General features: G+C 46.5%; 1 protein-coding gene, 1 long non-coding RNA gene and 1 other non-coding gene across 4 annotated transcripts in view; 1 reads left to right on the top strand and 2 right to left on the bottom strand.

Moving 5' to 3' along the window:
• The window catches only part of SCNN1B (sodium channel epithelial 1 subunit beta), a 73,623-nt gene extending 60,737 nt beyond the window's left edge, over window positions 1–12,886 (bottom strand). The window contains exon 1 of one of the 2 annotated variants that reach the window (XM_027961473.3): window positions 12,756–12,886. In XM_027961473.3, coding sequence (XP_027817274.1) covers window positions 12,756–12,798 — 43 coding nt within the window. In that variant the 5' untranslated portion in view covers window positions 12,799–12,886. Of the gene's footprint in view, window positions 1–12,404; window positions 12,525–12,755 lie in introns of those variants that run through there. The other variant, XM_042239799.1, reaches the window with a different exon arrangement.
• On the top strand, window positions 11,861–26,852 carry LOC105604711 (uncharacterized). The gene is made up of 3 exons (XR_001024274.5): window positions 11,861–11,970; window positions 24,726–24,855; window positions 26,526–26,852. It is a non-coding gene; the product is annotated as an uncharacterized LOC105604711 (long non-coding RNA).
• TRNAV-CAC (transfer RNA valine (anticodon CAC)) lies at window positions 21,829–21,901 on the bottom strand. Its single transcript has one exon. It is a non-coding gene; the product is annotated as a tRNA-Val (tRNA).
• Window positions 26,853–27,504: the final 652 nt, after the last annotated feature.

Below are 27,504 nucleotides of genomic sequence, written 5' to 3'. Positions count from 1 at the left end.
TGTCAGAGGCAGGAATCAGATTTGGGTCTTTTTGCCTTTAGAGTCTACTTCTTTATCTTTATGAGGGATGAATGTGTCATGTCCTCTAGGTCTGTTTCCCTGTGAGCAGGCTGGGTCATGGGGCTGGGAAGCCACGTGGGTGAGCATGATGTTGCTGTTGGTGATGATGGTGGTAAAGGAGACGATGAGAATAATGGGGATGATGGTGATGATGATGAAGATGAAGCTGCTGGGATAAGAGGATGGGATGATAATGATGAGGATGGTGGTGACGAGGACCACGATGTACTCACTTGATAGGGGGATGGTGCAGACCGCATGATGTAACTCAGGTCAAACATTGCTCACCATGCTGGTTCTATAATCAGCACTCTATTAGCATTGCATCAGCTGAGGTCTCTGTGCTCTAGACCTCCAGAGTGGGTTCCACTGCCTTTTTAAACAAACACCCTCCTCCTCAAACACTAGGTGAAAGGCGTGAACCAGAGACAAGAAAGGGGGAAAAGGGTAACATTTTTCTCTGTTGGTCCCTCCTGTTTCCTGCTAAGTCTCCATTCTTGCCAACCTCTGAAATCTAGCTTGGCTTTGGAACCGAGTCCCTGGGAGGGAGGCCTGGCCTTGGCCGGTTTCTCCCCCAGCCTCCAGGGAGATTTGGAGGCTGAGAAAGTGGTGCCCAGGAAGGGGCTGCTGCCCCAGGAATCACAGCCACATGCAAGCCAGGCTCTGGTCTGCCCACTCTCTGTTGGGGGAGATAAGGATCTTTACCCCTACAGTGACCCAGGGGAGGTCCTGTGGGAGTGACCCCTGAACCCTTATACTCCACTGCTGGTGAGCCAACAGCTTTGAGAGCCATTGTCACGGAGTAAACATTTCTATTCCTCCTCCACACTCATCTGGAAGCCGAGGAGAGGCAGGATGAGCTCTGTGATCAGACTGCTTGAGTTCGAATCCCAGTCCAACCATTTGTTAGCTCTGTGTGACCTTGGGCAAATGACTTAACCTCTCTGAGCCTATTTTCTGATCTGCAAAGTGCAGACAACAACATCACCTGTTTCACTGGACTGTTGGAAGAGTATGATGAGATCACGCAGTGAGAGAACTCAGTGTCTCCAAAGGTCAAGTGAGGGAGAGGGTACCTTTATGGTCACTGAACAAATTCTATGCTGTAACCCGGCATGTAGAGCATACTTTAAAGTGCCACCTATTATTACTGTAGAGGGGAAAGCCACATTGACCCCACCAACATGTATCTGATGAGCCGTATCTTGTGTTGAGAAACTAAAGTCAGTCCATCCCTGTGTACAAGGCAAGCAAACAACATGGATCCCAGACAGAGCGCCTGCACCTCCTCCAATGACTGAGATGGTTTGGGGGCTGACTGCAGGGAGGTTTTTTCTAGCCCATTAGATTCTAAGATCCAATAAGAACACAGCCCCTCCATCCCAAGCCCAGGCATCAGGGGCCCTAGTGGGAGTTCAAGAGTGGGGGTGAGGATGGAGGGGGCCTCTCAGGATGGGGTGGGGGTCGAGGAGTCTCCTGGGGGCTGAGAGATGTGGCTCACTTGGCTCTGGATCGCCAGGGCCTAGTCCATCACTGGCACTCATCCGGCCACCTGTCATTTATTCACTCAACCAATATCATTATCATGCAAGGAGATCAAACCAGTCAATCCTAAAGGAAATCATTCCTGAATATTCATTGGAAGGATTGATGCTGAAGTTGAAACTCCAAGACCTGGGCCACCTGATGCGAAGAACTGACTCATTGGAAAAGACCCTGATGCTGGGAAAGTTTGAAGGCAGGAGGAGAAGGTGATGACAGAGGATGAGATGGTTGGATGGCATCCCTGACTCGATGGACATGAGTTTGAGCAAACTCCGGGAGTTAGTGATGGACAGGGAAGTCTGTGTGTTGCAGTCCATGGGGTCCCAGAATCGGACACAACTTAGCGATTGAACAATAACAAAATATCATTGAGAGTCTACAGAGAGCTGGGGCTATAGCAGTGAATCAGTAAAAACAAAACAAAACAAACAAAAAAAAAAAACAGACAAAAATCTGTCCCCTGAAGTTTAAATCCCTGCGAACTAGTGTCTAGGCTTCAGGAAACACTCCTGAAATTATCCCCCAGTGCTGGGAAATGGGTCTGATTCCTCCCTCCCCTTGCCCCACCCTTTCCCTCCAGGTTCTGCCTTCTACTGGGGGCGAGGTGGAGATTTGCCCAAAGGGTAGGTCGTCCTGTGGCCAGACTGCCACCCTCTGTCATCAGGTGTCTGAGGAGTCAGAGAGGGTGAGGCCCAGCCCGGCTCCCGCTCCTCCAGCCAGCAAGCTGCAACCATCCCGTCCATCCTCCGCTGGAATATCACCCCTCCCTGGACACACACACCCAGGCCCAATTCTGATCTTTCAACTTGCCCTGAATTCTATAGGAGTTTCAGACCTTTCAGCCCAGAGCTCTCCTCCTTTTGCCCCCACCCTCATCTCTTTCCAATGCGGGGCTCGAACAGCATTTCTGGAGTTAACTGGAGCAGTAAGAAGGGTGGGGCCCGGGAATGAGGGTCAATTATCTGCTGGCCACAGAGCTAAGGTGCTGGGCTTGCTTAATGATGCCCCTGCAGGAGGCCCTATTGTCCCCATTCCACAGGCCAGAGCTGGGACTCAGAGGTTAAGTACCTCACCCACAAGGTCACACGTAACTGAGCTGCAACTCCAGCACATTGAACTCCCAAACCCTTAATGGTTACATAAGGGAAAGTCGCTCAGTCGTATCCGACTCTTTGCCACCCCATGGACTATACCGTCTGTGGAATTCTCCAGGCCAGAATACTGGAGTGGGTTAGCCGTTCCTTCTCCAGGGGATCTTCCCAACATAAATGAGTGTCCAAAGAAGAGAATTAAAGCATCTGGGGGATCTTAATACTTAAAACATGGCAGCAAGGCTCTGGGGGACAGGAGCTGTCTCCCCAGCCAGCCTGTGGTAAATTAGGACCTCCAAGACCCTCCTTCCACCTGGGAGCACCCAGCATGGGGCAAAGGCATGTCTAACCATTTCACACTCCTCCCAGTCTCTAAAACAGCCCTTCCAAGGCTGCCTTCAGGCCCACAGCCTCAGACCCTGAAGGCTCTCTGTGGTCTCTCTCACCAGCCAAACTCCTCCTCCCCGTGGTGCAAACCCACTAAGAAACGAGAACAGTGATCCCCTCTGGGGTGCGGGGTAGGGCCTTTCAACCAGGGAAATCAACCAACTCCACACACAGACACAGGTAAGAGCGGAATTTCAGGAATCAGCTTGTTTGGGGAGTTTGTACTCCAGCTCCGGCTTAAGGGCCTTGATGTAACAGGTGCAGGTGTGGCTCCTGAAGGAGGTGTGCCAGGCTTCTCAGTCCTCAGTCCAGGCCTCGGTTTGAAAATGAGCTCCCTGGCACATCAGGAGGAAGCAAGGCTGAGGGCCTCCGATCCTCAAGACTCTCGCCATCAGGAGGCACTGTGAGGGGAGGGGAAGTTTGGGCTGAACTGGGGCTCTGTTGTTATCTCTGTGGGGCCTCTTGGGAAAATCCCTGAACCCCCTGGAGCCCCTTATTGGCCCATCCTTCATCAGCTGGGCTCCTGTCACCTTACCTTGGTCTCTCCAGCTCGCTCCCCACAACCACCCAGGGAAGTCCTCCAGATTAAGCTCCAGATTCTGAATCTTTGCTGCTTTGTTAAGAGACTATTCCCTTTGTGTAAAAAAAAAAAAAAAAATTTCCTCTTTTAAAAACAAAAATGCTAAGACTTTCAGGTTTATTTCAAGTCTATTTTCTTAACAATTACTTAGGATTTACTGTGGGCCAGGCATTGCTCTAAGCACTTGACACCTTTAATCCTAGTAACATCCCTTATGGGATGAGAATTATTATTACCTTCAGTTTACAGATAAGAAAACTGAAGCACAGAGAGGTCAGACTAACTTGACTGAAGTCACACAGCTAATAAGTGACAGAGCCAGGATTCAAATCTGTGTAGGTAAGGAGGCCACAGGTTTAGAACTGCTTCATCTTTGGTGGCTTCCCACCAGCCAAGATGATTTGTCTGACTATTCTGTAATTTCACACTATGGAAATGCATTAAAAAAATTTTTTTTTTTTGCAAATACAAAGCGACAGAAAAATACAGATGGAGCTTACACAAACTCCTTATATATAAACTCACTCCACTTGAATCTGCTGATTTTAATATTCCTTATCCTCCTAAACCTGAACTCCTACCTCCTACATTCAAGAGATGCAGAGCAAGCACTGTATATGGATAAAGTCTTTTAGTTCTTGCAGGATTTCTGTGAGCCAGGTACTCTCTGACAACTCATTTTGCAGGTGAGAAAACCAATGCTTTAAAGAAGTACACACACTGGAATCAAGGACTAGAATCAAAGCAATCTGATATCAAAGCCCCTGGTTTTTTTTTTTTTATCATCCCTAAATTTTTTTCACTGTGACAAAATGCACAACATAAAATTTACCATTTTAACCTTTCTTTTGGTAAAGATACACATTAACATCAACATTCAGGTTGAAACATAATTGTCTTACAAAGACTGTAAATTGAAATGTCATCATTGACTTGCAAGGTGCCACACCAGTCCCCCTTGAGCCTTTCCTGCCTGTTTCTTACGTCAAAGGAGTCATATCCATTCCACAAAATAAAAATTGAAGTAGCCTTGGCTTACCAGCAATTACACTTTCACTTTTCCCACCCAGCTAATTGTTTTAAAACTAACTTGCTAATATGCTGTTGGTATAGAAAGAAAGTGAAGTTGCTTAGTCGTGTCCAACTCTTTGCGACCCCATGGACTATAACCTATCAGGCTCCTCTGACCATGGGATTTTCCAGGCAAGAATACTGGAGTGGGTTGCCATTTTCTTCTCCAGGGGATCTTCCCGACCCAGGGATCGAACTCAGGTCTCCTGCATTGCAGGTAGACACTTTACTGTCTGAGCCACCAGGGAAAATTTATTCATAATAGACGTGAGATAAAGGATCACCATTTTAACCATTTTTAAGTGTACATTTCAGTGACATTATATATTTCCACTATCGTGCAACCATCACCATTTGTCTATCTTCAGAAAAATTTCATCATCCCAACCAGAATGAAACTGTACCCATTAAACACGAACACCCCATCCACTCTTCCTCCTCTGCCCCGGGTAACATCTTTTCTACTTTCTCTCTGCACTTGCCTATTTCAGGCACTTCACATAAGTGAAATTATGCAATATTTGTTCTTTTGTGACAAAGGCCCTGCCTGAAACAGTTAATTTCATTTTTATTCGAACACATATTATATAATTTGGGTCACAGTCAAAGGGGGAATTAACCTTATCTCTAGCATCATGCTTATTTTAAGTAAGGAGAAGGAAGATACATGTGGCTGGATTTTATAACACTAGCAACTGTACGAGGGGAAAAAACATCTAATGGGTACCAAATTGTATGCTTCCTAGTCATCAGTTTCCTTCCCCAAATCAATCAGTATCACCAGCTTCTAGTGTGCCCTCCAAATCCTAATGTGTGTATACAAATCTACACATATATATGCGCATTGAGTCCCCTTTTTTACTTATCTACTTTTACTTTAAACTTTGTTTTCGTATTGGAGTATAGCCAATTAACAAATAATGTGATAGTTTCCAATGAACGGTGAAGGGACTCAGACATAAATATACATGTATCCATTCTCTTAAACTCCCTTTTTAAAATACAGACAAATGCGCGGGCACACACACACACACACACACACACACACACACACACACCTGGTAGAACACTATATGCTGTTCTATACCTTGCATTTTTCTTTTTACACTACATCCAGGAGACGGTTTCACATTTATTCATGAAGAGCGACTGCTGTCTTTTGACCGACTGCCTCATATTCTCTTGTATGGCTGTACGGACATGTACGGCAGTTAGTTCCCCTCTGGTGGCTGTTTAGCTAATTTCCAATCACTTGCTCTCACACAACACTGAGTCTCTTTGTTCTAACAGAATGTGTCCAATGCAACGATATCCACGGGATACATTTCAAGAGGTAAAGTGGTAGAGACAGAGGTTGTGAGCATCATAAATATCAACAGTTTTCCTAACTCCTGCCCCACCACCCCTGCCGAGATTGCTCAGTATATGCTCCCACCAAGGAAGGCTGAGAATCCTGGTGTCTCTACCAGCACTGGGTGTTACCTAGCAATCCTGCAGGTGGAAAATAGAATTGATGTGGTTTTGTTGTGTGCTTTTGTTTTCAGAGTTGGGCATCTTTTCATCTGTTTGAATTCCATTTGTATTTCTTTTGATGTAAACAGCTGAATCATATCCTCTATTCCTTTTTCCTTCCATTTTTGAAACAAGCAGTTGATCTTTAATTTGTAAGAGCTCTCTATGAAATTAACTCTCTGTCATAAAAGTGGCATATATTTTTATTAGTTGGGCATGCCTGGGCTTATGGATTTTTGTTTGTTATGGTCATATCAGTTCAGTTCAGTTGCTCAGTCATGTCTCATTCTTTGTGACCCTATGGACTGCAGTATGCCAGGCTTCCCTGTCCATCACCAACTCTCCAAGCTAGCTCAAGTCGGGAATGCCATCCAACCATCTCAACCTCTGTCCCTTTCTCCTCCTATCTTCAATCTTTCCCAGTATCAGGGTCTTTTCCAAGGAGTCAGTTCTTTGCATCAGGTGGCCAAAGTATTGGAGCTTCAGCTTCAGCATCAGTCCTTCCAATGAATATTCAGGATTGATTTACTTTAGGATTGACTGGTTTGATTTCCTTGCAGAGGTCATGTAGAAATAATTAATTTTTATGTAGGCAGACTTAACAACTTTTATCTTTAAGGCAAGGCCCCTGCTTCTACCCATTAGGCTGTCTGGCCTCTCTGCTCTGATCAGCGATTTGAAGATGACATATAGAGTGGGTCTGTTTCTCCCTAAGAGGTCCGCTAAAAAACATGATTGTCCAACCTGGACTTGGGCCTGGACACGTGATCTCAAGGCTCTGAGGGAGAAGAGACAGCCCATGAAGGCCCCCAGGCACAGGGAGTCTGTAATTGAGGGCTTTCATACTGGAGGGGGATAGCTCCTCAGCTGCCTGGGGTATCCTGCCCTGGAGAACAACTCCTCTGCAAGTCAAATCTTGCCCCTAGATTCTCAAGGTGGGCCCCCTGGAGGCTGTGAGACTAGAAGGGAGAGCAAGCTGTCAAGAATAAAAACCCCGGGACTTCCCTGGTGGTGGTCCAGCGGTTAAAAATCCACCTTGTAATGCAGAGTTTGATCCCTGGTGGGGGAACTAAGATCCCACATGCCTTGGGGCAACTAAGGCCTTGAGCCACAACTCCTGAGCCCACGCACCACAACTAGAGAGTCTGTGTGCCGGAATGGTGTAACGAGGATCCCGAGGGCTGCTACTAAGACCGAATGCAGTCAAATAAATAAATATAAAAAAGTAAAAACCCCACAAGGCCTTGGCAACTTTCTTATCTGTAAAGAAATGGTTCTTTCCAGCCTCCCGTGCTGAAGGGGATGTTTTGTTGCTTGCTCTTGGTGAGGACAGAATTCTTGCCACCGGCAGGTGGCCAAGGAGGATCTCATTTGAAGGTTTTCTCCAGGTCAGTGGTTCTGAAATTTCAGCATTCATGAGAATCATCTGAAGAGCTTGTTAAAATACAGGTTGCTGGGCCACCCCTCAGGGTCTCCAATTTAGAAGGTCTAGATTGGGTCTGAGAATCTGCATTTTGACAAAAGCTCCAGGTGATGCTGATGTTTCTGGCCCAGAGAGATCGACTAGCCCCGGACATTCTCTCCCTGGGGACCCCCATTTCAGGCTGGGCAGTGGTGTGAGTTCAGGCGCGAAACCTAGAGCAACATATTCCATCACAACAACAACAGCAACTGCTCTGTGCCAGGGACTGTGCTAAGGGCTGCATGCTCAATCTCATCTCATCCTCACGCCAAGCCCACTCAGTAGGCTTCACTAGTACTACCTCCACTTTCCAATGAGAAAACAGGAGGCTCAGAGAGGAAACATGGGCTTTAGAATCAGACAGATCTGGGGTCTGATTTCAGTTCTGCCACTGAACCATAGTCTGAGCTCTTGAGCAAGTGGCTTACCTTCCTGAGCCTCTAATTCATCAGTAAATGGAGACCAAAAAACCTGATTCCTGGGGTACTATGAGGATGAGGGGAAGTGGAGATTACAAGGGCACCTGCACACAGTAGAAGCAGAAGAAATGTACATCCCCTTTCCTGAAAGCCTCATCCTTTTATGTCTTCCCAGATTCATCGTCCTGCCACTCCCTATACTCTGAGATACCTTGCCTAAAGTAACACTGGATATTGTCACTTCCTAAACATGGTCTCCCTGGTCATGCTCCCAGGGCTTTGGAAAGGCTATTTCCTTTGTGTGGAAATGCTTTTCTCACTCTATTGCTCCAGAGAAACGCCTATTGATCCTTTAAAACCCATCTTAGAAGTCCCCTCCTTTTGTCACTTTCCTTGTAATGTTGTCCTCTTCCTGACCTTGGGCAGAATATCCAGGATTGCAGCATCTTCTTTGAAGAAAGAGCTTAAAGTGTTACTTTCATTCCTTCCTTCCTCTTTCACTTGTGCTCCCCCAACATTTTACGTGCAGTACAATTTGGAATACAAATTGCACTCTTTCAGGGATCAGACAGCTTACACCGCCAGCAGCGAGCATCACCATCATCAACGCTTAGTCTATTCCATGCTCCTGGCACTGTTGTAAGAGACTGAGGTTTGTTGATTCATTTAATGCTGAAAATAATGTTTGAGGGAAGTGCTACTTATTATCCCTCTTTTCCATATGAGGAAATTGAATCACAGAAGTGCTAAATTGGAATAGTGGATAGGAATCCGATTGCGCATACAGGGGACACGGGTTTGATTCCTGGTCCAGGAAGATTCCACACGCTGCAGGGGAGCTGAGCTCGTGCGTCACAACTACTGAGCCTGAGCTCTAGAGCCCGTGAGCAGCAACTACTGAAGCCCAATTGCCTGAAGAGTCTGTGCTCCACAACAAGAGAGGCCACCGCGATAAGAAGCCCATGCACAGCAACTCGAGAGCAGCCCCTTGCTCTCTGCAACTAGAAAAGGTCTGCATAGCAACAAAGATCCAGCACAGCCAAAAATAAATAAATAAATAAATAGAGCAGTGCACACATGTGAAAAAAATGTAAATTTTTCAAAAAGATCAAAAAACTGTCTCCCAAAAAGTGCTAGATAATTTGCTTTGATCACACAAGTAATCCACGCCAGAGCTGGGATGCAGAAGCTGGCTATGGAGTCTGAGTTACTAACTTTTATAGTATGCTGCTCTTTATGTTTAAGGGGTGGGCCAGCTGGGGACTGTGCCACGCTCTAGGGTGCCTGCCCCATGCCAGGGGGCAGCAGAAAGTTAGGGATGGAATTGTCAGCTTTTCTGATCCTCTCTTCTCAGGAGGATCCCCAAATCCTATTCTCCCACCTTTTAAAATCTTGGGAGTAAATAGGAATTTCAAAAGGAGCATGGGCCTCACAAAAGCTGCGCACAGGTGTGCTTTGCGGGGACCGTGGCTCAGTTTGTTTCTGTATCTTAGCTCAGGGCCAGGTGCACAGTAGGTCCTTTGTAGGTGTCATGATACTTCTGGACCCCACTGTGAGCTGGGCGTGGCTCCCATAAGCTGAGGTCTCACCCTCCGTCCCACTCAGCACTGGGATTCTCTGCCCTGCGCTGGGATGTAGATGAGGTCCTAAATGGTGGCCCTGAGTGTCACCCCCTCCCTGGGGCCATCGCTGGGTCTTCTCTGTCCAAGATAAGACTTGCTGCTTTCTGAGTGCTGACAACGTGCTAAGTGCTTGGTTTTGTCATCCCACTGACCCACTCAACAGTTCTGGGAGGCTGCCTTTGTCATCATCCCATGTTACAGATGTGAAACTGTGGCTCAGACACTGGAAGGGAGTTATTGCCCAAGCAAGGAAGAGGTGGAGCTGGGACTGTAATGCAAAGAGCTGGGATTCCAGCTTCCCTCAGCCAGCTGTCATCAGAGCTTCCACCAAACTTTTGACAGTCCCAGCCCACAGTCTAGGCTAAGGACACTCCCACGGCACAGCCTGGACCTGGAAAGTCTGTGGTACGCTAGGAAGACCCTAGACACTCTAGTCTGTCAGACATGGTTTCTAAGTCCTTCCATATCCTACCGGATGGTGGGGATGGCATTGCGAGCATGTCTAGAGGAAACTCCTGGTCACGGTCCCTTATGGGAATTCTGCCCACCAGGGCCTGGATAATCAGGGCTTGTGGCCTGGCTCAGTCCCAGGCCTTTCGGCTCAGCAATGACCGCAGATAGGGGCTTCAGGGTTTGTCCTTGTCCAAAGACAGAAGGACAGAGATGTGTATACGTACACCTGTGCATGGGTGTGTGCCTTGTGCATGTGTGCATGGCATGTGTGTGTGCAATGGGGAACAGGGGAACTTGTCCCCCAAATTCAGATCCTGCGAAGTTAGTATAGAACAAAGAACAAAGAAATCTTATTTCACCCAGAAATGTCAATTTATAGAAGAGGTTGAAATAGAAAAGAGTCATCTAATGTTACAACTTAAATACTCAGCAATAGGCATATCCATGGAGAAGGCAATGGCACCCCACTCCAGTACTCTTGCCTGGAAAATCCCATGGATGGAGGAACCTGGTGGGCTGCAGTCCATGGGGTCGCCAAGAGTCGGACACGTCTGAGCGACTTCACTTTCACTTTTCACTTTCATGCATTGGAGAAGGAAATGGCAACCCACTCTAGTATTCTTGCCTGGAGAATCCCAGGGACGGGGGAGCCTGGTGGGCTGCCATCTATGGGGTCGCGCAGAGTCGGACACGACTGAAGCGACTTAGCAGTATCAGCAGCAGCAGGCATATCCATGGGCTTTCCTGCGGCTCATATGGTAAAGAATCCGCCTGCAATGCAGGAGACCTGGGTTTGATCCCTGGGCCGGGAAGATCCCTTGGAGAAGGGAATGGCTACCCACTCCAGTATTCTTGCCTGGAGAATTCCATGGACAGAAGAGCCTGGCGGTCTACAGTCCATGGGATTGCAAAGAGGTGGATACCACTGGGGGACTAACAGCACTATCACCTGGCATATCCATGGTGGAAGACAAGGCAGCAGTTTAAATGAGCTGGCTTTATATGCAGCCACTTGGATAACTTTCAAAGCAACGATAACTGAGTGGAGAGGGGTGGCAAGTTGCAGAAGGATGCCGGATGTACTGTACCATTTCTGGGAAACATCCACCCTCGTTACTGTGCCGCTTACATACTTTCTGTGGATAGGCATCTATATGACTGCATGGGTGTAGGAAAGACCCAAAAGGAACACCCCCAAATATGAAGGTGGTAACCTTTGAGGGGGGCAGGGGTTACAGGCAAAGGAGACCGGATGAGTGTATATTCCTTCTTGGATCGCGCAGTTCAGTGGGCAGGCAGGTGGGGTCATTGCTCATGCAGGGGATGCGTAGGTTCAGGGAACTAGCCACACAAGCCTCCCGTGGACTGAGGACTGAGCTGTCGGGGTCAATCCATTGCTTTGGCTGTTCTGCCCTCACTCCAGTGGAGATGGGCGGGTGTCTGTGTGTGTGTGTGTGGGGGGGGGGGTGGTAGGGGGAGCTGTCCTGCCCCCTGTGGATGGAGAAGCTCTGCAACTTCCTCTCTAAACCTCCCCCTGCCTCAGTTTCTCCCTCCAGACTAGACGACAAGGTCCCGCTTCAGCGGCACACGTTCTGCCCCCAACCCCGCCCCCACCCCTGCCCAGCCCACCTAAGTGTTGACTTCTGCTTCTCTGGGAAACAGAGAGCAGGGCCTTCGGAGCTGGTCTCCCCGCGCTGGGCAGTCTCAAGGGGCACACTCATTGAAGACACCCCCGTTCCCCAGAGGGAGGCTGGTCGAGGAGGCTAAGGTGAGTGAGCTCTGTGCTCAGAATCTGGCCTCAGCAACTTGTCCCAAGGACCCAGGGAAGCTGCTGCGGCCTCTGGCCCTCAGTTTTCCCCTTTGTTAAATGGAAACACCGTGAAGACAACCTAATTTCAGCAACGCGTTGTGCGTCCAGGCGCCTAGCTCTCAGGTGTCGCTGTTGTCACCCTCCCAGAGGACCTCGCATCCCGCCCCTTCGGTGCCGAGGACGCCGCCACCCTCTCGGCCGCCCCCGACGGCGCACTCGTCTGAAACCTCGGCTCGCGTCCGGGGTCTTCCCCTCCCCATCCTGCCGGGCGGTCGCCCTGCGCCCGAGGCCGGATCCCAGCAGTGCCGCGGGCGCGAGCGCCGAGCGCCCTCGGGTGGGAAACGGCGGGGCGGGCGGCGGGGAAGGCGCGGAGCCCGGCGTCGCGGTCATACCTGCTTCCCGCGGCGGCTCGGGGTGCGTGCGGCGGCGGCGGCCGGGCGGCGGCGGCGGCGGCTGGCGGCGGCGGCCGGGCGGCTCTGGCGGCGGTGCCGCGGGCTCGCGGAGACACGGACGGGGAGGGAGCGGGCCGCGGGGCGGGGAAGCCCGGGAGCGCGGCGGGCGGGGCTTGGCGGGGCGGACGGCCGGGCCACCGCACCGCGCGGCTCCCGCGGCCCTTCTTTCTCCCTCTGCCCTCAAAGGAGCTCTGGCCTCGCGCGCTCCCTTGTTCCCGCGTCCACAGCCGCGTCTCCCCAGCTCATTCACCCAGACTCTTCCGCACACACCCCCGTATTTTCCCTCCGCACCTCCAGATGCGTGGCACAGATCCGTACACACAGACCCCGTCATCCGTCATCCTCGTGTTCCCAGAAAGACCACGGTCCCAGCAGCACACACAGGCCCTGCGCAGGGCCCCATTCTGCCCCGCGGCGCGCCTGGACTCAGGGCGCACACCTGTCCAATCATCGCAACCCTAACCCGCCGCAGGCAGTGTCCTCGGGCGGCGTGAGGACTTCCAGGAGTTTGCATAGGAACCGGCTTCTGCAGCTGATTTCCCTGCCCTTCACCGGAGCTCTGGACTCTCAGTGATCTTCTGCTTCCTGTCCTTGGCCACCTGCTCCAAGGTCACTCTCAGATTCCTGTCAGCCCATGAGGACCCCATCTGTTTGGACCTCTGGCTTCCTCCCAGTGACACCCGCTACACCTGTGCTGCAGCCTCAGCAGCTGCCAGGCTCCCTTCTCTAATCCTCACTTCCTTCCCTCTTCCCATCTGGTGGAAGTTCCAAGGACGCTCATTTCATATATCCATTTCACGTGTGCATGGCAAACCCCAAATGTCAGCCTTTCTCTGTCAGGCGGTGCTTGAATGCTCATTTGCTCAGTGGTGTCCAACTCTTTGCGATCCCATGGACTGTAGCCCTCCAGGCTCCTCTGTGTATGGGATTCTCCAGGCAAGAATACTGGAGTGGGCTGCTATTTCCTTCTCCAGGGGATCTTCCCGATCAAACCCACATCTTCTGCATTGGCAGATGGATTCTTTACCACAGAGCCACCATTTAGAGCCCGTTTCTTTTCTCTTGCTGCCATAACAAATGAGCACAGGAGTGCTAGCTTAATACGTCCGAATGTATTATCTTAGCGTTCTGGAGGTCAGAAGTGGGACACCACTAAAATCAAGAAGTGGTATGACTGTGTTCCTTCTGGAGGAACTAGGGGAGAATCTATTTTCTTGCCTTTTCTAGCTTCTGAATACTGACTGTCTTTCTTGTCTTGTCTTGTCTCTCCTCTACCTCCCTCTTCCACTTAAAAGGACTCTTGTGATTATGTTCGGTTTACCTGGATGGATTGTTGTTGTAGTTGTTTAGTTGCTAGTCGGATCCGACTCTTTTGAGACCCCATGGACTGTAGCCTACCAGGTTTCTCTGTCTATGAGATTTCCCAGGCAAGAATGCTGGAGTGGGTTGCCATTTCCTTCTCCAGGGGATCTTCCTGACCCAGGGATCAAACCCACATCTCCTCCGTTGGCAGAGGGATTCTTCACCACTCAGCCATCACGGAAGCCCATCTGGATGGACAATCCAGGATAATGTCTCCATTTCTAATTCTAACCAATCGTAATTCTATCTGTAGTCTTACTTACTCTTTGTCACATAATTTAACATATTAACAGGTACTAGGAACGAGGACTGAGACATCTTTTAACTGTTATTCTGCCTACCACAGAGGCGATCCTTACTGGAGAAAATTAGTCATCTGAGAAGATTTTTGATGTTATAAACTTATGAATATCTATAAATAGAAAGAAGCTTATCATTGTCAGTATTTGCAGCAGAGACATAATAAAATGTGGAATGTTTGGGGATCTCCCCAGTGGCACAGTGGATAAGAATCCGCCTGCCAATGCAGGGGACATAGGTTCTATCTCTGGTCCAGGAAGATTCCACATACCAAGGAACAACTACTGGGCCTGTGTGCTGCAACTACTGAAGCCTGGTCACCTAGAGCCTGTGCTCCACAGTAACAGAAGCCACTAAGATAAGAAGCCCTGGCACTGCAACAAAGAGTGGCCCTCGCTCATTGCAACTAGAGAAAGTTCACACAAAAGCAATGAAAGCTCAATGTGACCATGAATAGATAAAAAGATAATGTGGAATGTTTGTTCATGTGATGGAATACTATATAGCCCCAAACAAGAACCTATTCCGTCTAGGCATATGAAGGTTCAAAATCATGAGTGAAGGGATTTCCCTGCTGGTCCTGTGGTTAAGAATCCACCTTGCAATGCAAGGGATGTGGGTTTGATCCCTTGTCGAGGAACGAAGATCCCACATGCTGAGGAGCAACTAAGTCTGAGTTATAACTAGAGAGTCAGTATGCTGCAACAGAGTCCTGCCTGACTTAACTAAGATCTGACACAAACACGTAAAAAAAAAATCCTGAGTGAAAAAAGCAAGCAGACTGACATAATAATGAGAGCAAACACTTTTGTAGTGCTTACTCTGTGCCAGATGCTGTTCCTAGGAACTTGTATAGTATATTAACACTCAGAGCAATCCCATGGGATATGTACAAGTATTATTCCTGGAGGAAAGTATGGTACAGGCAGTTGAATAACGTGCCCAAGGTCATGCAACTAGGAATCATCAGTCAAGATTTGAATCCAGAGTCAGTCTTAATCCAGAGCCTGTGCACGTCACTGTAGCAGATCAATTTTTACAGTATGAATTACTTCAAGTAAAAATTTTAGAGCACACAAAACAATATATACATAGGTATTTAGAGGACATAAAACTACCTATCTACAAATCACTTTGCTGAATACCTGAAATGAGCACAATATTTTAAATCAACTATACTTCAATTTACTTCAACTATATATAAATCAACTGTACTTCAAGTGTACATCAACCATCTGGTCAAATCTTTGGTTTTCCCAGTGGTCATGTACGCATGTGAAAGTTGGACCATAAAGAAAACTGAGCACTGAAGAATTGATGCTTTTGAACTGTGCTGTTGGAGAAGACCCTTGAGAGTCTTTGGACTGCAAGGAGATCAAACCAGTCAATCCTAAAGGAAATCAATCCTGAATATTCATTGGAAGGACTGATGCTGACTTTGAAGCTCCAATATTTTGGCCACCTGATGCGAAGAACTGACTCATTGGAAAAGACCCTGATGCTGGAAAAGACTGAAGGCAGGAGGAGAAAGGGATGACAGAGGATGAGATGGTTGGATGGCATCACTGAGTTGATGCATGTGAGTTTGAGCAAGCTCTGGGAGTTGGTGAAGAACAGGGAAGCCTGGCGTGCTGCAGTCCATGGGGTCACAAAGAGTCAGACACGACTGAGCAACTGAACTGAACTGATACTTCGATTAAAATTTAAAAAGGATAGGTGGGTTCATAATCTGCCTCTAAACTCAATCTGTTGCATTATGTTGTTTAGTTGAAATGAATACAGGAAGGAAATTCAGCTTCTTGTAATTTTACTCACCATTGCTTTTCTCGGGGGTTTCCCTGATAGCTTTGTTGGTAAAGAATTCGCCTGCAATGTAGCAGACCTGGGTTTGATCTCTGGGTTGGGAAGATCCCCTGAAGAAGAGAAAGGCTACTACCCACTCCAGTATTCTGGCCTGGAGAATTCCAGATAGACCATGGGGTTGCAAAGAGTCGGACATGACTGAGCGACTTTCACTTTCATTGCTTTTCTCAGGGCAAATGTCATTATGGTGAAAAGGCAAATAACATTTATGACAACAGTTTTGACTTCACGTTCTTCTTGAAAGGATCTTTGGGACACATCCCTACTCCCCACCCCAACCTCCCCCGAAGTCTGTAAATCACACTTTGAAAACCACTGCCCTAATACATGTAGCTGTGATCATTAAAATTGTTGATACAAAAATGGCAATTTCATATTGTTCCAGCGAATACATGTTATTTTGGAAGGTTTTCCATTTGGTTCACACTCTGCTTTCCTAGCCAGGCCCAGGAAAACATCATTTGGTGTGTCTCCGCTGGGACTGTGTTGCTGTGGGCAGCTTTGCACCAATGTTATGTCTTTCTTTATGTCATGATTTCCAATGTGGGGGAGGTGGCATTTGAGGGATGCATAGGAACTACGAGCTTGGTGATATTAGGCTGGCAAATTTTGAAGTATGTATTTTAAACAGTTGTGAACACGGAGAGTGGTGTTCTCAGAGTTGATTGAAGGACATAAGAGAGTCTGTGTGGACTTTTGCCAGGTGTTTAGAACCATGGATCACTTGGTGAGAAAACAAAAATCTTTTTCTAGACAAAGATATGTGGGGTGAGTTATGGCACAGCTGGGGCAAATTTAGGCCTGGATAGATTCATGACTGGTTTGAAAGGTAAGTGCCCCCTAAATATCTTATTCTATATTATTGTGGAAGAATAGTCCTCCTGCTTTCTTTAGACAAGGTAGTACAATTCTAGGAGATGATAAATATAAAAAGGAATCCAAGATCAGCCAAGCCAGCCCTGGGGATCCGTAGAGTGTTAAATGCTGTTCTTTGTAATGACTATTTTAAAAATACATTGCATAAAAGATAAGGTGACTATTTTTTTCCCCTAAGGAGAGGAGGGTCACTGAATACCCACTTATTCTACTTTAGGTAAGTGCACATGATTTAGTTCTTGGGTCAGCCTCCTTTTCTTACCCCTCATCCATATTTTGATCCTGGTGATGCTGATTTCAGGTATCACCACCCCCATCCAAGTTGATGTTGCCCTGGCCTAGAAATCACACACTGTATTCCTCCTGAGTGATTCTGGTGAAAATTTTATCCAAACTACAAAAGAAGGAAGTCAGGAGGGACAGTTGCAGAATCTTGACATCTGAAATGTCAGGTCCCAAACTAAGAAGATTAACTCCCACAAGCACAGATGTAAAGTCCTACAGTTGGGTCATTCAGACAAATTCTGGCTTGGGACCTGTGCCACCCTCTGAGATAGAGAGCCTCTTAGAGATGCAGTGCCACCCACAGGCCTGGAAGACCTGGGACGTGCTGGTCTCTGGCGTGGTTGGCAGAATCCTTGTGTGCTGTGCTTAGTCACTCAGTCATGTTGGACTCTGCAAACCCATGGACTGTGGCCAGCCAGATTCCTCTGTCCATGGGGATTCTCCAGGCAAGAATACTGGAGTGGGTTGCCATGCCCTCCTCCAGCGGATCTTCCCAACCCAGGGTTCGAACCCAGGTCTCCCGCATTGCAGGCGGATTCTTTACTGCCTGAGCCACCAGGCAGAATCTTTACCTGAGTCCATTGCTTATGATGGGTCCTGGATCTTCAGTCTCATTCCCTCAGGCCATAGCAAGCAAGCTTGGATGTTCCTCTGCCTCTGACCACATCACACCAGCTCATACCATGCACGACCTTTCTATTATTCCACTTTCTCTCCCTAGTAGTACCCTTTGGCTCCCCCTTCCCCCAATTACTACTGCCAAGTCACTTCAGTTGTGTCTGACTCTGTGCGACCCCATAGATGGCAGTCCACCAGGCTCCCCCGTCCCTGGGATTCTCCAAGCAAGAACACTGGAGTGGGTTGCCATTTCCTTCTCCAATGCATGAAAGTGAAAAGTGAAAGTGAAGTTGCTCAGTCGTGTCCGACTCTTAGCGACCCCATGAACTGCAGCCCACCAGGCTCCTCCATCCATGGGATTTTCCAGGCAAGAGTACTGGAGTGGGGTGCCATTGCCTTCTCCAATTACTACTACTCATATTGAATTGTGATACTATTTGCCAGGCACCTTGCTAAGTCTCCTTTATCCTCCCAAACAATCTTATGAGGTAGGTTCTAGTTTTGTTCCCATTTTACAGATAAAGAAACAGACTTGCAGATGTCAAGGAACTTGGCCCAAATAGCAGCGAAGCCAGGTCTCTCTGGAGCTAAAGTCCATGTTCTTAAGTGTTTTCCTAAACTGCAGATTTGTAAACAGTGGCGGGTGTGTATGGGAGGGAATGGGGATGGAAGAGATCCAGTTTTCAAACATGTTTTGTAAGATCATGTGGTATTTAAAAAAAAAATTTTTAACCAATGTTTAAAAGTGAGAAAATAGCTCATAAAAATCAACTTCCTGATTCTCTGGAAAATAAGCAGTCAGGAGGTCTGGCAACAAGAATGCTTTCATTCCTGCTTGGTCCGAGTCACCTGGAGCTGAGTGGCAGCTGAATGGGTCCTGATTTCCCGTGATTCTCCATTTCCAAGTTGTCCAGTGTCCCCTTGCCCAGCTTGCCTGTGCATTGATGACTGATAGATGTTTGAGTATGGAGCCTCTGCTCCCATCACGTCCAGGCCATCTCTGCTTCTTCTTCTTCACCAGGCCAGTCTGCCACAAAGCTCCCAGCTACTGCCAAGGCTGGCAGTTTTAACTTTGTTCCCAGAAATCCAGCCACGGAGTCTAAATCACACAGGGAACAGCCAGGCTGGCGCTCAGGGCTCACCTGGTCACTCAGAGCGCATACCTTTCCATTTGTCTCCCCTTCCTGGCCTAGAGGAAAAATTTAATCAGCTTCTGGGGCTGTGACCCAAGGAAAAGGAAGATCTGAGAACAAACTTTGCAACTTTGCTATTGAGGTTATCAGTGGCATCCAGGAACCTTGAGAAAGGTCAGGTTGCTGCTTGGAGACTTTAAAACATTCGAACACTCATACATTCTAGTGAGGCAAGACAGACAATAAATAAGACAAAGAAGCTTTTAGATGGTTTAACTGCTGTGGAGAAGAAGAATGCAGGCCAAAAGGGGTGGGGTGAAAGTTGAGTTTTAAAAAGTAGGGTCAGCTGGCAGTTCAGAAATTAGGACTCTGTGATTCCACTGCTGGGGCATGAGTTCAACCCTTGGTCAGGGAACTAAGATCCATAAGCCTAAAGGAGGAGAAGAAGCCAGCCCTGCAGATACCTGGGAGAAAAATGTACCAGGCAGAAGAATAGAAACTGCAAAGGCCCTGAGGCAAAGCATGCCTGGCGTGTTTGAAAAGCAGTAAAGGTGCCAGCATGTCTGTAGTGGAAGTGAACAAGAAGACCGTGAGAGGGAGATTCAGAAAGTTCGCACAGGGCGTGGAAACAACCCAGGACAGGCCCTTGTAGGCCAGGGTAGGGACTTTGGTCTTGAAGCCCTGAGATGTGGGCTTGTAGAGGTTTTGGGGTGATATAACCCCATCAAAGGCGCTTTCCTGATGGCTCAGCAGGTAAAGAATCCGCCTGTAATGCAGGAGACACAGGTTCAGTCCCAGGGTCAGGCAGATCCCCTGGAGAAGGAAATGGCAGTCCACTTCAGTATTCTTACCTGAAAAATCCCACGGACAGAGGAACCTGGTGGGCTACAGTCCATGGGGTCACAAAGAGTTGGACACGGCTGAGCAACTAAGCATGCAAGCAAGCAACCTGATCAAAAATTTCTGATGTGTTTTTTATTGTGATAAAATACACATAACAATACCATTTTAACCATTTAAAAGTATAAGTACAGCAGCATTAAGTATACTCACGTTGTTGTTCAACCATCGCCATCACCTGTCTCCAGAACTATCCGGTTTCCTCTCCTTCCAGCTCCTGGTAGAATAGTGATTATTCTACTCTTGTCTCTATCAGTTTAACTCAGCTAGATACTCCATTTAAGTGAAATCATACAATATTTGCCTTTTTGTGTCTGATTATCTCATGTCTACAAGACTCATTCATACCGTAGCATGTGACATAATTTCCTTCCTTTTAAATACTGAATAATAGCCCAGTGTAATGTATATGACATTTTATCCCCCCATCCACTGGACATTTGGATTATTTCCATCTTTTGGCCATTGTGAAGACTGCTACAATGAACATAGGTAGCACTGAGTAATTACCATTCAAAGGTAAATATACCTTTTCAAGAACTTGCTTTCAAATTTTTTAGGTGTATCTGATCGAAAGTTGAAATGGAAGCTGGAGCAGGGTCCAGGGTCAGAGCTGTGGAGGGGGTGAGAAGTGGTTAGATTCTGGATGTATTTTTCAAGGATAGCTGACATAATTTGCTGGAGGATCTGGTGTGGGGTGTGAGACAATTTAAGACCAAACCTTCCCAGATAACTTGGTGTTTAATGAGTCATTTGCAGCTATTTAAGAAAGTTGCAGAATAATGCGTGCCAAACAACATTATTTACATAAAAACATATAAAACCATGTAAGCGCAAAGATAGAGCTCTCAAAGAATACATATCAGATTATTAACCATGGTTGCCTCTCGAATGAGAGAGAGGAAGCAGAGGTGAGTGTCCTCAAGCAGAACCTTGTCTCTCTCTGGTTTTTAGGCTGTGCTGGGCTGAAACTCCAGTACTTTGGCCACCTCATGCGAAGAGTTGACTCATTGGAAAAGACTCTGATGCTGGGAGGGACTGGGGGCAGGAGGAGAAGGGGACGACAGAGGATGAGATGGCATCACGGACTCGATGGACGTGAGTCTGCGTGAACTCCGGGAGATGGTGATGGACAGGGAGGCCTGGCGTGCTGCGATTCATGGGGTCGCAAAGAGTCGGACACGACTGAGCGCCTGAACTGAACTGGGTCTTCGTTGGTGCTAATGGACCTTCTCTAGCTGTGGCGAGCTGGGACTGCTCTCTCGTTGCGGTGCCCTGGCTTCTCATTGGGGTGGCTTCTCTTCGTTGCGGAGCACAGGCTCTAGAGCACAGACCCAGCAGCTGTGGCTCACAAGCGTAGTTGCCCCATGGCTTGTGGAATCTTCCCAGAGCAGGATCAAACTCATATCTCTTTCATTGGCAGGCAGATTCTTAACCACTGGATCACTAGGGAAGTCCGGAGAATCTTATCTTTAGGTGTGTTCATCATTTAAAATAAAAGACTATATTCATATACCACTTGTGTAATTAAAACTTTAAAAAAATCCCTAGTGAATAGTGTTCACCTTTTAAAAAGACTAGAAGGGGCTTGGTTTAATTTAGGGCCAAGTTCTCCCAGCCAATTGGGTATTTAATGAGTCAGATTCACTTCTGAAGCTATTTAATTGCTACTGAAGTGGCATGAATCACTCATTCATGCTGGGAAGAAAAATAGGAGACTTTCATTTGGCTCTGTCTACTGAAAGCAAAAGCCTTTCCAGCTAGCATGGGCACATAGCCCAGGACCAACCAGGCAGCCTTAGAGAAGTCAGCAAATATTAACGTGTGATCACATAAGTGACAATAATCATTTCAACAACGATAAAATAGCAGCAGCAACCACTTACACCTAGGTGGCACTTGCAGTGCCAGCTCTATTTTTAAAAATTCATTTATTTATTTATTTGGCTGGGTCTTACTTGCCGCACATGGGATCTTTGATCTTCACTGTGCATGTGGAACCTTGAGTTACAGCATGTGGGAAATAATTCCCTGACCAGGGATTGAACCCGGGCCCCTTGCATTGTGAATGCAGAGTCTTAGCCACTGGACCACCAGAGAACTCCTCTGCCAACCAATGCTCGAAACATTTCACATGTACTAACTAACAATAGCCCAGGGAGGTAGAGACTATTAGCCTAAATGTACAGGAAGGAAATAGAGGCACACAGATTTCCACTCATTGTACATTCTGGGGATAAATTCCATCTCCTATTGTTTCCTCCTTGCCTGTTTCTTGTCTTTTTACTTCACTTATGAGGTTTGGATCATGTTGCAGGGCTTAATGGTGACGCGGCAAACAATGAGGCTATGGGGATGTTGACAGCAGGTCCCCTGGCGTACTGGCACATAGTCTCCACGCAGCTGACAGGATAATCCTTTTATCTTTTAATAATCCAGGTCATACCAAACAAACAAAAGAGGAAACTTAGTAGTCACCTTGGAACATAGTGGTTGTGGCAGCATTATCCTGAGATGGCCCTTGAGGTTCCCCTCCTAGCGTTGACACCCTGTGTAGTCCCCTCCCCCACCACATAAGTGAGGTCAGAGTCAAATCCCTTCCCAGCTGAGCCTTCCAGTGAGACCACCGCCCCAGCCAGTACCTCCGCGGTAGCTTCATGGGTGACCCTGCAGCAGAGGACCCAGCTAAGCCATGCTGGGACCCCTGACCCACAGGAACTGAAAGAGAAGAAATGTGTGCTGTTGTAAGCCACTAAATGTGGTGATTTGTTTCGTGGTATTAGAGAACAGACAGCCGATTAGATCAGACAGCCAGTTCATTGTTTTGACCTGGGTTTGATCCCTGGGTTGGGAAGAAGCCCTGGAGAAGGGAAAGGCTACCCACTCCGGAATTCTGGCCTGGAGAACTCCCCAGGGATTGTATAGTCCGTGGGGTCACAAAGAGTTGGACACGACTGAGCAACTTTTACTTTCACTTTCGAATAAAGGAAAGAGTCAAGCATGTATTCTGCCTGTGCTATACAGGGTAACCAGATAGTTGCTGTGAGGAAATGTTCTGTACGTATATGTACCATCTAACTAAAGAAAGAAAAAGTAAAATGTCAGCACTTCGAAACTTCTAATGAATTAGTGAACCTGGGCAAAGGTCGTTCGTGGCTGCTTATATCATGATGTGAGCGGCAATCAAACAGTATACATCTCTTGATGAAAGTCCCTAACTTCATTTATGAAGTATTCTTGCCAAAAAACAAACACAACCCCCTCCCCGCCCCCTTGATTCTGATTAGGTCTGTCTGAACAAGAACTAAAGAGACTCTTGATGAGGGTGAAAGAGGAGAGTGAAAGAGCCGGCTTAAGACTAAATATTAAAAAAACTAAGATCATGGCATCCAACCCCATTACTACACGGCAAATAGAAGGGGAAAAGGTGGAAGTAGTGACAGATGTCCTCTTCTTGGGCTCCAAAATCATTGTGGATGGTGACTGCAACCATGAATTCAGAAGACAATTTCTTTTTGGAAGGAAAGCAGTGACAAAGCTAGACAGTGTATTGAAAAGCAGAGACATTACTGACAAAGGTCTGCATAGCCAAGGCTATGGTCTTCCCAGTGGTCATGCATGGTTGTGAGAGCTGGACAATAAAGAAGGCAGAATGCCGAAGAATTGATGCCTTCAAACTGTGGTGCTGGAGAAGAATCCTGAAAGTCGCTTGGACAGCAAGGAGATCAAACCAGTCAATCTTAAGGGAGATCAACCCTGAATATTCACTGGAAGGACTGATGCTGAAGCTGAAGCTTCAGTATTTTGGTCATCTGATGCAAATAGATGGTTCAATGGAAAAGTCTCTGATGCTGGGAAAGATTGAGGGCAGAAGAAGCGGGCATCAGAGGAAGAGATGGCTGGAAGGTATCACAGATGCAACATGAACTTGGGCAAACTCCAGGAGATGATGAGGGACAGAGAGGCGTGGCGTGCTGCAGTCCATGGGGTCGCAAAGAATTGGACACGACTGGGCAACTGAATAACAACAACAACAACATGTAACTACAAGTTTATGAGAAATCCAGGGAACAGAGGAGCTTGTTAAATAACACCATGGGGATATACCCAGTGAAATTCAGATGGTGGGAAACTATAAGACAAAGGACCAGTTTCAACAGATTGAAAGAAACTGATAGAGATTGAGGAGAATCCTAGAGATTAAAAGAGGTTTAAGAGCTATTTCAACAATTGCAATTCATGACTTACTTGGATGCTGATTCATGCAAACTCTGTGAAAATTATCAATCAAACGGCACATTTGAACACAATGGTGGTATATAGAACTTATTCTTACATTTTTAAGTATAGCAATGGTTTTTTGTGAGTTTTCTAAAAGAGACCTTATATTTTAAAGATATAAAGGCAGACCTCACTTTATGGTGCTTTGCAGATATTGCAGGTTTTACAAACTGAAGGTTTGTGGCAGTGCTGTGTTGAGCAAATCTATTGTCATCGTTTTTTCCTTTTCCAACAGCATTTGCTCACTTTGTGTCTCTGTCATATTTTACTTAATTCTTGCAATAGTTAATATAATATAATATTATATTATAATTATATAATATTATATATAATATTATATATTATATTATAATAATTATTATATTTTTATATTATTATTACTATACTATTATACGTTATTATGATGATCTGTGATCAATGATCGATCTTTGATGTTACTACAAATCACTGAAGGCTCAAATTGATGGTAAGCATATTTTTAACAAGAAAGTATTTTTAAATTAAGCTATAACCTTGTTTTATTAGGTATAATGCTATTGCATACTAATAGGCTGTGGTAAAGCATAAACATAACTTTCATGTGCACTGAGAAACCAAAATATTTATGACTTGCTTTATTGTGACATTTACTTTGTATTCACAGTGATCTGGAATCAAACCTGCAATATTTCCAAGGCATGCTTATGTGCAGAAATATTTAGAGGTGAAATGGGAAGATGTCTGGGATCCACTTCAAAACGATGCATTAGGATGGTGTGGAAGATACAGATGAAGTAAGATGGGTCATGAACTGATAATGTCAAAACTGCATAATGAGTACTTGTGTGTTCATTATTCTATTCTCTCTACTTTTCGTATATTTAGAAATTTCCATAAAAACCATTTTCAAAAAAAAAAGATCTAAGTAAAATCTAATGTTTTCCTTCTCACTTAGTGAGAATAAGAGCTGAAATGGCCTGTAAGTTTCCCCTTTATCTGAAACCCCCATCCCCTTTGTTACTTTCTCTGAGCTTATCTCCTAACATTCTCCCATTGTTCTTCCATGTGACTTTAACTGGCCCCCTTGTTGCCTCTTGAATACCCCCTCCTGCTCCTACCCCTGGAGAAGGCAGTGGCACCCCACTCTAGTACTCTTGCATGGAAAATCCCATGGAAGGAGGAGCCTGGTGGGCTGCAGTCCATGGGGTTGCTAAGAGTCTGACATGACTGAGCAACTTCACTTTCACTTTTCACTTTCATGCATTGGAGAAGGAAATGGCAACCCACTCCAGTGTTCTTGCCTGGAGAATCCCAGGGACGGGGGAGCCTGGTGGGCTGCCGTCTATGGGGTCACACAGAGTCGGACACGACTGAAGCGACTTAGCAGCAGCTCCTACCCCAGGGCCTTTGCGCTTGCCAGTCCCTCTTGCTCCTTTGTCAGTTCCCAGGGACTGTTTTTCTTACTTTTCTCAGGTAGAGACTCTGCCAGTCCTCAGAGAGGTCTTCCTTGATTATCCCATATGAAATAGCAATATATGCCACATACAGAAATTCTTGTCCTTATTTGCATGCCCTGTTTTTCTCTGTGGCACTTGACATACATTACACTTTATCTGTTTGGTTCCTTGATTGTCTTCTTTCTTTTTTTTTTTTTCCCTCCCACCTCCCTTCCCATACCATCCCTCTGGGTTATCCCAGTGCACCAGGCCCAAGCATCCTGTATCCTGCATCGAACCTAGACTGGTGATTCATTTTTTATATGATATTATACATGTTTCAATGCCATTCTCCTAAATCATGCCACCCTCTCCCTCTCCCGCAGAGTCAAAAAGTCTGTTCTGTACATCTGCGTCTCTTTTGCTGTCTTGCATACAGGGTTATCGTTACTTTCTTTCTAAATTCCATATATATGTGTTAGTATACTGTATTGGTGTTTTTCTTTCTGGCTTACTTCACTCTGTATAATAGGCTCCAGTTTCATCCACCTCATTAGAACTGATTCAAATGTATTCTTTTTGATGGCCGAGTAATACTCCATTGTGTATATGTACCACAGCTTTCTTATCCATTCATCTGCTGATGGACATCTAGGTTGCTTCCATGTCCTGACTATTATAAACAGTGCTGCGATGAACATTGGGGTACACGTGTCTCTTTCAATTCTGGTTTCCTCAGTGTGTATGCCCAGCAGTGGGATTGCTGGGTCATAAGGCAGTGCAGTTCTACTCCCAGTTTTTTAAGGAATCTCCACACTGTTCTCCATAGTGGCTGTACTAGTTTGCATTCCCACCAACAGTGTAAGAGGATTCCCTTTTCTCCACACCCTCTCCAGCATTCATTGCTTGTAGACTTTTGGATTGCAGCCATTCTGACTGGTGTGAAATGGTACCTCATTGTGGTCTTGATTTGCATTTCTCTGATAATGAGTGATGTTGAGCACTGATTGTCTTCTTTCTCCAACCAGGTGTAATTTCAGGAAAGTGAGGACTTAAATCATGGACTTCCCTGGTGGTACAGGGGATAGGAATTCGCCTGCCAATGCAGGGGATGTGGGTTCAGTCACTGGTCTGGAAAGATTCCACATGCTGTGAGGAAGCTAAAGCCTGTGCCACACAACTGAGCCTGAGTGCCTCAACTACCGAAGCCCGCGTGCCTCGAGCCTGTGCTCCACAACAAGAGAAACCCACACATCGCAGCTAGAGAGCAGCCCCCACTCTTGGCCACTGCAGCAGCCTGTGCACAGCAACGAAGACAGGGGAGCCAAAAATAAAATAATGAATAAAAAAATCAATGAGCAAAACTCTAATGCCTAAATCAGTGCTTGGGATACTACTATTTGTGCAGTTAATGAGTGCTTGTTTAAACTCCACTCTTCTTTTGTCATTTATTTTGAATAATTTCAAATGCACAGAAGAGTAAAGAGACTTGTAAGTAAGGAACATCTCCTAGACATAACTTGTGAACACTGGCCGTATTTGCTTCATCTCTTTCCTTTTTTGGCCTGAGTATTTTAAAGTATTTATAGTCAACATGACATTTCATCACTAAATAATGATCTCTAGGATTCTCCTTAATCTCTATCAGTTTCTTTCAATCTGTTAAAAATGAAACACTACTTAGCCACAATACCATTATAACACCTAACAAAATGAACCCCAAATCCATAGTGCCATTAAATTCCTCCTTATACACATTTCCCCATTTGCCCCCAAAATGCCTTTTACATTGCTTCAAACCAGGACTCAGTCAAGATCCTCAAATTGCATTTGATCACATCTCATAAGTGTCTATGTCTAGAATCTCTCTCGCGTCTCCTCCCTTTTTTCCAGGTCACTGAAGAAACCAGGTTCATAGTCCTTTTGGTGGAATGCCCTACTTCTTGTCTTTGATTGCTTCCTCATGAAGCATTTAATTTTTCCCTCAACACCCTGTATTTCCGGTAA

This window comes from Ovis aries, chromosome 24, assembly GCF_016772045.2.
Source record: "Ovis aries strain OAR_USU_Benz2616 breed Rambouillet chromosome 24, ARS-UI_Ramb_v3.0, whole genome shotgun sequence".
Classification (NCBI taxonomy): Eukaryota; Metazoa; Chordata; class Mammalia; order Artiodactyla; family Bovidae; genus Ovis; species Ovis aries.
This window is presented reverse-complemented; position numbering and strand designations above follow the sequence as displayed.